General features: G+C 39.9%; 1 protein-coding gene across 2 annotated transcripts in view; it reads left to right on the top strand.

Annotated features, from left to right (window-relative positions):
- akap6 (A kinase (PRKA) anchor protein 6) overlaps positions 1 to 12532 on the top strand; it is a 420277-nt gene that overhangs the window by 162519 nt on the left and 245226 nt on the right. For both annotated transcript variants that reach the window (XR_012597348.1, XM_074661221.1), the window contains exon 17: positions 10387 to 10656. Coding sequence is in view for 1 of the 2 variants with exons in the window: in XM_074661221.1 (XP_074517322.1) it covers positions 10387 to 10656 (270 nt within the window). In the remaining variant the exon portion in view is untranslated. The remainder of the gene's footprint in view (positions 1 to 10386; positions 10657 to 12532) is intronic.

The following is a 12532-nucleotide window of genomic DNA, read 5'->3' as shown; positions in this document are numbered from 1 at the left end:
ATGTATGTACTGTATTTATTTATGCATTTATTTATTTATTCATTTCTGCACAATTTTCCCTTTGCATTTCCCTCCTTATTTATTTCCCCAAACTTATTTATTTCTGTATTATTTAATTTTATATTATTTTCTTTTTACTTTTATTATTATTATTATTATTATTATTTATTTTTTTATGCATTTCTACCTCATTATGCAAATGAGGGGGGCTGTCACTCAACATGTGTCATGGGGTCAGATTAATTGAAACAGAAATATCAATTTATGTCATATTTGATCAATTAATGAATGGCTACATTTCTTTTTTAATATTATTTTTGATACTTTTAATGTTATATTTATTTATTTATCGAGTCATTTATTTATTTATTTTTGATTTTAGCAGGTTCAGTCCTCCATAGAGTAGTATCAAATGGATAAAATACTTCAAATGTATTTGTCTTGTGAAGGCGATGACGCCGTGGTGCAGATGGGTAATGTGTTATTAATTTGGAGAAGCATCAGCACTAACAACGCTGCCTCTGTTAGACGAGGTTCTTCCTGTCATGAAGCCAAAGATCAGTGATTCGATCAGAGACACCAGGTGATAATCAAGTCTCACATCGTGCCGCTAACCCTCGCGTCCTTGTAGAGAAAAGTTTTCCTTCAAGTCGTCTTCACAGAAGTCAGAAACTCATCAGGAAATGGAAACGCAGAGAAGCGTCTGCACAGGTTGAGATGGACCGCGTGCTCGACGTCGCGTGAGAGATAAACACACAAACACACAGCTGTTCATTTTCCAATCTGTCTGAAGCGGCTCTGCTCTGCGGAGAGACGACTGAAGACCTCCTCGGTGACGTCACCGCTGTGTTGGTGGAGACTCTCAGACTCTTAGAGTTCAGGGTGCACTTCAATACCCACAACAGAGCTGCTAGTCTGAGGGGATTACTTCACTTTATAGTCACACCTTCAAAATACTACAAAGACACGAAATAGTCGACTAATCGCTAGTTTTGGTCTTATTCGACTAAGATTTCTTTTGCCTATTAGTCGTTTTTTATGCTTTTTAAGAAACGTATGAGCACGTCTCTGGTGAACACCAGATTCAGATTCATAGTGGTGCTTTTGTGTGATTCTTTGTGGAGAAACTCAGTTTTACAGATCTGTCGATTAAATCAACTAATCGATTAGTTGAGTGTTCGGGCGTTTTCACATTAGGTACGATCGATCCGTACCGTACACGAATACGTAAAGTTGTTCTAGTAGCAGAGCATCGTAAAACACTTCCTTAAAACTTGACAGAAACGAAATAAAACTCACCAAAACTGTCGTCGTTAGTTTTTCCAATGCGCGCAGATACAGACATACTGTAGATATGAAACAGTTTTATATGTATACAGATTTCAGAGGAGACCGGCGGCGTTGAAAACAGCCTGTTCTTTCAAAACTACTCGCTAACTGCTAACGTTACACGCGTTAAATTGCGGCCCAGTTACGTGTTTTGGTCCGGTTGGCTTTCACACCTGATGCGAACCGTACCTTAGTACACCATGAACCGTACTCCAGAACACCTTTTCAAGTGGACTCGACTACGGATCGACAAACCGTGCCTGAGTACAGTACGGACAGACCTAGAACAAACATAACGCAAAACAGCAACAATGAAAAGCAAACAAATTATAAAATAAATTATATCTAAAGTCGGTAAACCAAAATAAAAGTTATCTTATAGGCTTCGCTATCCAACTAAATTTCTGCAAATTCTGAAATATAACAGCATGAGGTAGAAAGGACTAAACTTTGTGCCGACAGAACTTTTCCTTTAAATGGACATTTTGACTGTTCATAATGATGATGAATACCCATGAGCCTTAGAGGCGAGAGCTGTAATAAATTACGAAGGTTTTGATGTCAACAAAACATTAAGACAGAAAATTAGAATTCATCCAAAAAGATCCAGAATCTAACAGTGGAGGTTTCTACAAAGTGTTACCTTCAGCTTCAGCTCACCATTAGTTGTACATGCAGCGTCATTTTAGGATCTATAATTGGATGATTCGTACTGAAATGCACCTTGGGAGTTGTAGTTGACTTCTTTCCTTCAGTGTTCTAATTAAAAGAACTAGATATTGTCTAACGACCAGGACAGTTTGGTTTCCATCCGATCACTGAACTTTATGAGAAAATGAACTTTTCCCAGCAGAACACCTGAGATAACTCCCCCCCCGCGACGACTCTTATATTTAGATTAATCCTAAGACTGTGTGCCTTGCTGATGGGCACGTCGGCAGCGGTTGTTTGTCTTCACCCGGGCGTGCTGATTAATTCCAGGTCTGCGGCGGCGGTGACAGCTGGCGGCGGCTCGTCAGGAGGCTCAAATGTGACGATGTGACTTTGTTCCTCCGAAGAAACAAACCGTCTCCCGTCGACCGAGCCGGCGCGTCGACGCACTGAGCTCCTTCACACAAACACACAGCCATCTGGGTGTGTGTGTGTGTCGTCTCCTTGTAGTCCCTAACGACACACACACACACATACATTATCGTCTCACACACACATTCAAAGTTATTCGAAGTGTGTGTGTGTGTGTGCATTAACATATGTATCAGCCTCTGAAACAGATTCCATTTTAGAAATTAAACAACAGCAACAGATGAGTCTCTCTCTCTCTCCGCCACAGTAACCAGACTGTGATTAAACTTCTATTACTGACAAAGAGACATTTGGACTCACAATGCCGTTTCACACACACACACACACACACACACACACACACACACACACACACACACGTATCAAAGTTAGTGTGTGTCATCAGGGAACTGAGGAATTCTGGGTAGTGACAGAAAGAGACGCCAGTGAAGCAGACACTTTTAGGCTACATCCACACTAAGACGTTTTGTTTTTAAGACCAGCATTTTAGGGCTGTTTCTGAATTAATCTCCGTCCATAATACCACGCCTGAAAACACATACACTGTTTACCATTGACGGAGCATTTTGGCAAATTGTTCTTGGGTGCTACCCACATAATCAGCTGTGCTGCTCATCCCACAAATGCATGATCCTTACAAGTTGGACATCATTGTGAAGGTAAATAAACAGGCTTACCAACCATGTAAAATACAATGACCATTAGCATTGTAACAACAGAGAAATAATCCACCAAACACAAGTTTCCGAACTTTGTTTTTCCAGTATATAAAGGAAATGTACAGGAAATTAATCTGCAACTATTTTATATAATCAATTAATCCTTTAATCGCTGTTCAAGCCTATCGGCCAAATATTGTCTGCTCAAATATTGGATTTTCTGCTTGTTTTTGTGGATAGTAGAGTGAATATGGTTGTGTTTTGGCCTTTTGGTCAAATAGAATAAACGGTAGATCACTTCAGGCTGTTCAGGCTTCGGGAGATTTTTCACTATTTTCTGACATTTTATCGAGAAAATAATCAATCAAGAAAAAAGCGATGATGAAAATTATTGTTTGTTGCAGCCACACTTTCTTCCTCCTCTTTCTCTACCTCTCCAGACCTCTCCATCATCCTCTGTCACTCTTCCTCCCTCCCTCACTTTTATTTATCCTCCCTCCCTCCCTTCATTCACCTCTCTCATCCCTCTCTTTCTAATCTGAATCTTTATTTTTTTCTTGTTAAAATGTTCCCTATATATCAGAAGGTCTCACCTCTGTTTGTCTCTCTCTATCCGTCTTCGCCCCCCCGTCCAACATGGCGTCTGAGTAGCATATTAACAGGCCTATCAGTGCTGGCGTCGGCATCTGCTGCTCTGACACAAATTGGGAATTAACTGGAATTGATGTCCTGTGCCTCGCCTCTGAACTGTCCTGGCCTTATGAAGAATTTATGACTCACACATACGCACACGCGCGCGCACACACACACACACACACACACACACACACACACGCCGAACGACGAAGAAAATAAAGAGGTTGTAAATTAACTTTAATCTTTTCTGTTGTGGGTTTTGGCAGCAGCTTGTCGTTTTTTGCAGTTGTTCAAGGTCAAAGCGTGTGAGGATGTATACGCTGTAGATACGCTGGATAGACATGTTATAGATGGATGTATGGATGTATTAAGGCTGCAGGATTATGGCCAAAATGATAATCACAATTATTTTGATCAATATTGAGATCACGATTATTCATTGATTTTGACGGTTCATCTCCAGATGTTAGTTTAGGAAGCGCTTGATTTATGCAGCAGAGTTTTCTATGAGCGGAGCATCATAAACGTCAATATCGCAGTGTATAGATAGATATATAAAGATCGCCCAGTTTGAATATGATCAGCTGATTAAATGGGCATTATCAGTGGTTATCAGTGTCATAGATGTGGGTCAATAAAGGCCTGCTAGTAGGTTTTGTCATTCACATGGTAGTAGTTATGACAGGAGCAGAAGCAGATGTCAGATGCTGCAGTAAAGGCAGCGTGAAACTCCGTTTAGGTTCGACGGATGGGACACAAAACACAGGACTTTCACCAGGAGATCAGGGGTTCGCATCCCGTGGGAAATCAACACTGTGTTGTTTTCTTTATGTTCACAACGTTAAGTTTCACTTTCACTTTTGAATCGTAATTATTTTAAGAAGTTTTTCCCTAAACCTGTTTTTGTCGCCTAAACCTAAAGAAGCTTTTTTGTTTGTGTTCAGACTGTACTGTTTCATTCAGTTTTTGCAGCGTGATTTATGCTCGCTGCATTCGCGAGGGTCGCGAGTGGTCAAAGCGACGTCACACCGTCAGACACGGCCCTTCACGGGGGTTTCCATGCGGCAGGTTTTCGCCTGTCCGTGCACATCCAAATGTGTCTAACTACGTGGACGTGGATGGGCGGAGAAAACTGAGAACTTTTCGGAGCAGAAACGTGCACTGAGTTTAGTAAGATCCAAACGTTTCCTCTTCATGATTCCATGTCAGCTCATGTTCATGCGACCGTCCTTGCAGAAAGTAAAACCGAAGCTTTAGAACGTGCTGTCACAGATGCAGTTTGGCCCATCTGATGCATTAGAATTATAATAACTGATAACGCCCAGAAGTTAAAAGCAGAACCACTTCCTCCGGTTGATAAAATTGTAAAAAAAAAAAAAATCTAGAGACAAAAATGCAGGTGCTTTGTTTCAGTTCAGCTGCAGGTAAATTAACACTTTAAATGATCTTTTTATCTGTGTTCATCCTTTTCCCATCAACGCTCTAAAACACAGGAGTCAGGACCGGTCACCACTTCAACCTGCAGGGAAAACAACAACAGAACAACACCACAACATCTCTCTCTCTCTTTGTTCCATTCACTCTGCTGCTCTCTTTATCTCTCTTATTCACTCATTTTCTTTTTCATTTTCAGCCTCTCCCACTGGATCTTTTTCTCCATTTGCATCCCCACATTTTTCTCTGTTTCTCCCAGAATAATCTGTCCTTCTTGCTCTTAATTTCTCCTTCACATTTTCTCTTTTCCCTCCTTTCAACTTTTCCTCTTCTTTGCAATTATTCCCCCCTCTGTCTCTTCTTCATTCTCTTTTTTCATTCAGTCTCAGTGCTGTTCTTACGTACATGATTTGTAGCCTTGCATTGATAATCTATCTGCGTTATTAGTCAAAGCTGATGGTCTTTTAATGTGTGTTGATGCTGATTTCATGAGAAATTAAAACTCATTACTCTAAAAGACACCTCAATCAGGTAACGATCAAACCCTTTACCTCACTGTTAACCGACCCGATTTCACGGGAAGGCGTAAAAATACGAGGACATTACGAGGACATTCACGTGTCATTTATACGCCTTCAAACATCCACAATTTTAGGCAAGAAAACCACTAACTTAAGTTGGGCATACACTGTACGATTTCAGCCCGTTTCTGGCCCGCATTTTGAGCCGCACGACTCATTTTAGTGCCGGACCGAATCTCAGCTTCATCGGGCGTCGTTTGCCGTGCAGTGTACAGGGGGAACCGAGGAAATTCTGGTCGGCCGTCCACAGGCTCTCGCACAGTTGAAGCAGAACCACGAGCCGATTCCCCAACGTCAGCGTTTTTTTCTCCTCTTTTTACAGTAATCAGAGCTATCAATATAACAACGTACAATAGATATAGCTAGTAGATATAGCTAGCTTACCTTCAATTCTCTCTGCAAAATGGACAAGTCGTATTGTTCACGTCTTCCTCGCCACCTGAAAACTAAAATCGTACAGTGTATGCCCAGCTTTAAGTACAGGCAAGAAAACCACTTAGATAGGTTAAGGGAAAACATCATGGTTGGGTTAAAGTAAAATAAGTAAAATACATACAGAAACAACTACGGAAAACAGCGGTCAACAACGATGTTAAACACGAGTCTCCTGGTTAAATGACCCGCCCACATAAGTGGTCTTTCTTGCTTTTTATACTACGTCACTAACTCTTACCGTAGCATTTATACGTCAGTACAGGATACATGGCGTACGAAAGATACGCGGAAATCTAGAAAGGCGCACCTATTGCACGCTAAAAGCCTTGAGCGTTATCGTGGCATTTATACACCTTTTCGTACGAATGCGCTGCGTTAACAAATATCATACGATTAAAACTAGACCAAACTTCACTAAATACATATTTTCTCAGATCTAGTGTGGAAATAAGTTACATTTAGCTAAATCAGAGTTAAGAGGAAAAATAACTCAATGAAGAATGCAGAAGTGTTTCAGATGCAAGTTTAGTTCTTGATGTGTTTGTTCCTCTCAAGTTAAAAAATAAAAGTTGTGAGGAATTAAAAAGTTTTAAGTTTACATTCAGCTGTTTTAAGCTCAACAAAAAAGTGTCTGAGAGCCCAACGGACTGTAACACATACAGTATGTTACACTAAAAGAAAACCCAGATTACAAATAAATGAAACACAACTCGTTAGGAAACACATTCAGTAATTTGACAGCACATATGCAGCATAAACAAACACAAAACAAAAACTCGCCAGAAGTTTCTAAGAAACTGTGAAATGTGTAAAACGTCAGCACAACCACCTGTAGAGAACAGATATATATATCATATCTTCAGAAACAGAATTAATGTTTTTGTTTCCTTGTCTTTATATCTCTTAAATTACATCCTCATATCCTCTATCTCCGTCTCTCCGCGTCTCTGTTTCTGTCTGACAAACTAACCACAGACTCCTAATCGTCGTCGCCTCTTCTGAACACACACGGCTAACGGCTCATTTCACCGGTCAGGGGGTCCTGTAATCGCTCCTCTTCATCGTCTAATGGGCCGGTTTCTACCTGCCAGAGTTCAGCTAAAGTAGTGTTTCCACTCAGGAGGGAGAGGCGCCGCTATACCGACGACTCAATACCTTTTGTACAAACACATACATATGCAAATGAGCAGCGGGGACCCATGCGGGGCTCGTTCAGGAGCAGCTCTGTGTTCACCAAACGCTCAAAGTTTCTCTCGTTAAAGCAGCTTGTTAAAGTCACAACGAGAGCTGCACACGGACATCTGAGGCTTTATAGTTTTCAAAACAATGCGATATGAACTCTGAATGAGAAACTGAAGTTTTTGAAAGTGAAAAATAATATTAACATGTTTCACACGGAGATAATTAAAGCTCATCTTCCAGCATCTGACTGTGAAAGGAATAGTTCACCCAAAAACAATATAAACTGTATATAGTACTCATCTCTCCAGGCTCTCTATGGGCCCAGAAAAAGTTTTCTATTGAATGGCGTTAAGGAGAGCGGAGCGATCGAAAAACAGACTTTGACGGAGGCCGAAAGAAAGATAGCCAAAAAGGTTATAGCGTCCAAAAACACGTTCTGAAAATACCTGCACAGCATTAACCAAGTGTCTTGTATCCATTCGTGGGCATACGCACGTAAAAACCTGGCCTACCTGGTCTCCGCTTGCTACCGCTCGCTGTTCCACGTTGATCGGCCGGCTCCCGACTCCGCCTCCGTCCTTTCGCCGGTGCGTCTGGGCGGCTCTGGGGAGAGCCCGAGCAGCTCGTAGTTCATTAAGGTCTCGTTTAGACGAGATTTAGCCCCCGTGTGGCGTTCCTCTCACTCTCCCGCGAGTTGCTCAAATCACTTCCTGCTAGGCCCGCCCCTAAGCCTCAGCAGCCAATCGTAATAGCCCATCCTTATGACTCAACTTATGACGGACAGTTAGACCGTGACACAACGCACAATCTGACGCAGTACTCTGTACGTCCAGTGAGTGTGAGAGGACGCACGGAACGCACAGCTGCACAGCCTCAGGTGGAGAAATCAGGCGTTACACTTCACTAGTTACTTCTAGATGTTGGACGCTGCGTGTTCCAGCTCGCCGTGATCACTGAAGAACATCACAAGTTTGTTTGTTCTGTATTGATGAGCACTTATCAGGAGAAAACACACACACACACACACACACTCTCTCTAAACCTGAGTGGGGAGTAGTCTCTCTCAGCAGCTCGCTGTGTCTCACTGTGTGATCAACAGGGGTTTGAAAATTACTCTGCAGAGCTTATCACACACACACACACACACACACACACACACACACACACACACACAGGCTTGGACTGTGTTGTTATTGTAAGTTGTTCCTATTTGAAACAGTGATTGCTTCTGAGCAGACCGTCTCTCCGTCTGTATTGTGTCTAAATGCGTCTCTGTTGTCGTGTGTTTCTGTGAATATCAGCTCTGAATTAGCAGCTCATCTGTCTGCACCTGGAAAAAACACCAGTTACACTCTGGAAGCTTGTTCATCAACAATAAGAAGAGCAGCGTTCACACAATAACAACAACGACGACGACAGCAGCAGCATTAGCAACATCAAGCTAATTCAGAGTTACAATAACAACATTAGGAACTCTACAAATAAACCATCATGGAACAGAATGAGCCGGAGAGATGGATCAAATCCTCTATGATAGTGTAGCATATCTTATATTATATTTACATGTATTGTTAGACATGACATGTGTTTATAGATAAAATCAAAACAGCATCAGACAAATTACTAATCACAATATCAGATTATTTACTAAATATTTAATTGTAATATTTGTAATATTGAATTGTATCAACAGCAGGAAACACTTTGAATGTGAAGGGTTGTAAAACGGAGACTAAATCAGTGTAAACCATAACCACTGGAACATGAAAATGACCTTAAACAACACAGAAATGTCACCTTCATACAAGAACATATGTGATAATCAGGCTTTTACTAGGGCTGTCAGTTAACGCCATAATAACGCGTTAATGCAAATTTGTTTTAATGCCACTAATTTCTTCAACGCATTAACGTAACTTGTAATTTTTTAGGTTGTAGCGGTTTTAAAGCTAGAGTGAAGATAATAATAATAATAATAATAATAATAATAACCATTAAAAATAAATAAATTATATAAATTTGAATAAATAAAAATAATACATTTAAATAAGTAAATTATAATAAATAAAATAAAATAATAAATAAATAAACCCAACTGACCATTAAGATGTTGTAAAATCACAAAAATTGAATAACGCATTAACTCAAATTCATTATAACACCACTAATTTCTTTACCATATTAACGCAAACAATCTTTCAGAGGTTGTAGCGGCTCAGTTTTAAAGTTAGAGTAAAGATACTGGTATCATATGAAACTATAAAACCTGATGAATCAATCGGTACCAACCATGTCATACTAGCTTGTCATAAAGGAGGTTAAATAACGCTCCAAACTTACGCTGAATTATAGCGAGGAAAAACTGTCATGTCCATTTTCAAAGGGGTCCCTTGACCTCTGACCTCCAGATATGTGAATGTAAATGTGTTCTATGGGTACCCACGAGGCTCCCGAGCATATGTTTTATGCTAAATGCAGTACTTGTGAGGGTTTCTGGATCAATATCTGTCGTTGTTTTGTGTTGTTAATTGATTTATTATAATACATATATACATACATTTTGCATAAAGCAGCATATTTGTCCACTCCCACGTTGATAAGAGGATTAAATACTTGACAAATCTCCCTTTAAGGTTCATTTTGAACAGGTAAAAAATGTGCGATTAATTTGCAATTAATCACGATTAATTATGGACAATCATGCAATTAATTGCGATTAATTATTTGAATCGATCGACAGCCCTAAATATGACCTTATAATCAGAGAATATGACTTCATGTATGTCACAGAAGCACAGAAAACTCACTGAACCATAAAGAAGATCAACTCATGTCACAACAACATGGTGATTATTATTACATCATCTAACGTTCACACTCCTGCAGCAGTTTAGGAATGAATACATGACATCCCTCTTATTGATCTGTACAGCTCTAAAGCTAAATGATTAATGATCGTGTATGTATTGATTGATATGCTGCTTTGCATGATGAGTACTCACATTATCTTTCCTTCTCTTTCCTTCTCTTTCCTTCTCTTCTCTCAGAAAATCCTCTCGGAGCATTCAGGACCCGGCTCCTCTTCTTCTTCCCAGCAGAACCAGTCGGCCAACATGAACTCGTTGCTGGTCGACGGTCGAGGCGTGGCGGTGGAGAACCCCCGCTCGGCCCTCTCCCCGCTGACCAACTCGCTGCTGGAGCAGCTGGAGGCTCGTATCAAAGAGCTGAAGGCCTGGCTGAGAGACACCGAGCTCCTCATCTTCAACTCCTGCCTGGGACGGGACAAAGACGCCTCGGAGCAGCTCCACAGCTTCAAGGTAGGACCGGCAGGGTTTTGGTTAGCCGGGTGTTTTGCTTCCATACCAATATATATGTATAGTTGATAGATATTAGGTTGAGTAAAACTTTAGCACAGTAGCTCTCCAGTACCCAGAAAAATGTCTATAGCAGGGGTCAGCAACCTGAACTATCAAAAGAGACACTTTAGGCAAAAAAAAAAAATCTGTCTGGAGCCGCAAAACATGTGATCATTGTGATGAAGGTAACACAGATTATAGTCTGAGTATATATTATATAAGTCTAATGCAGTGAGGGCCAAAGAGACAATGTACTACAGAGTATTAGGACCACATTGAGGGAAATTTCTGGAGATTTCCAGAATAAAGTCATAACTTTACGAGAAAAAAGTCGTAATATTACAAGAATAAAGTCATAACTTTACGAGAAAAAAGTCGTAATATTACGAGAAAAAATGTCGTAACTTTACGAGGAAAAGTCGTAATATTACAAGAATAAAGTCATAACTTTACGAGAAAAAAGTCGTAATATTACAAGAATAAAGTCATAACTTTACGAGAAAAATGTCGTAATATTACGAGAAAAAATGTCGTAACTTTACGAGGAAAAGTCGTAATATTACGAGAAAAAAAGTCCCAACTTTACGAGAAGAAAGGCGTAATATTACAAGAATAAAGTCATAACTTTACATGAAAAGAAGTTGTAATATTACGAGAAAAAAGTCATAATTTAAGGAGAAAAAAAGTCGTAAATTTCCGAGAGAAAAAAGTCGTAATATTACGAGAAAAAAGTCGTAATTTAAGGAGAAAGAAAGTCGTAACTTTACGAGAAAAAAGTCGTAATATTACGAGAAAAAAGTCGGAACTTCACGAGAAAAAAAGTCATAATATTACAAGAATAAAGTCATAACTTTACGAGAAAATAAGTCGTAATATTACCATTTTTTTAATGTGTGTAGTATTTAATATAAAATAGTATGAACTTTATTCATCTTACGCAGTGAAACTAGAGTGTCAGAGCATTAATAGAGATCACAGTAACAGATGCATTGCGGAGATAGAGTACTGCATGTACAATATGAGTATCTACTGTACACAAAATGAAGGTAGTAAATACTTTATACACCAAACATGAAGTGTTTTGAGCAGATGAGGAAGTGACAGTGAATAATTCAGGTGTTTATTCATGTACAGTGTTAAGTAACTTTTTCTTTTCTAACTTTCAAATATGTGACAAAGCTTTAGCCAATCAGCATTAAGCTTTTAAAGAAAAACATGTTGGCAGAGTGTGTGTGTGTGTGTGTGTGTGTGTGTGTGTGTGTGTGTGTGTGTTGTTGCTAAGTATAGTAATACATCGTGTTAATGAGGCCAGATGAAGGCAGCGCTGGATGTATAGAGGAAACAGCAGTTAGCCTTAAAAGCCGCGGGACGCTAACAGGATATTAATCAGCCTACATCACACAGAGAACAGCTAGCTGCGCTGATTAGCCTAGCCCTGCCGTGTGACTGACAACCACGCACACGCACACACACACACACACACACACACACACACACACAGTCATACTAGTGTACGCGCTGAAATAGAAATGCAGAAGTGCATTAATTCATGTATGTATATGTGCCCACACACACACACACACACACACACACACACACATTTGCATTCAGACTCACAAACACACACAGAAATATGTAGATGAGTGACACAGGCATACATACGCTCAGAGATGCATAAATAGATGAATACATAAGAATATAAAGATGACTACAGCAACACACAAAGTGGCAAACATTCACAAAGACACACACAACGCTGTTGATTTTATTAAGAAAACATACTTCTTTATGTGAGCATTCATTTTGTAAACATCTTTTATTAAATCTTTAAAATGGC

Source organism: Sebastes fasciatus, chromosome 15 (genome assembly GCF_043250625.1).
Source record: "Sebastes fasciatus isolate fSebFas1 chromosome 15, fSebFas1.pri, whole genome shotgun sequence".
Lineage (NCBI taxonomy): Eukaryota > Metazoa > Chordata > Actinopteri > Perciformes > Sebastidae > Sebastes > Sebastes fasciatus.
This window is presented reverse-complemented; position numbering and strand designations above follow the sequence as displayed.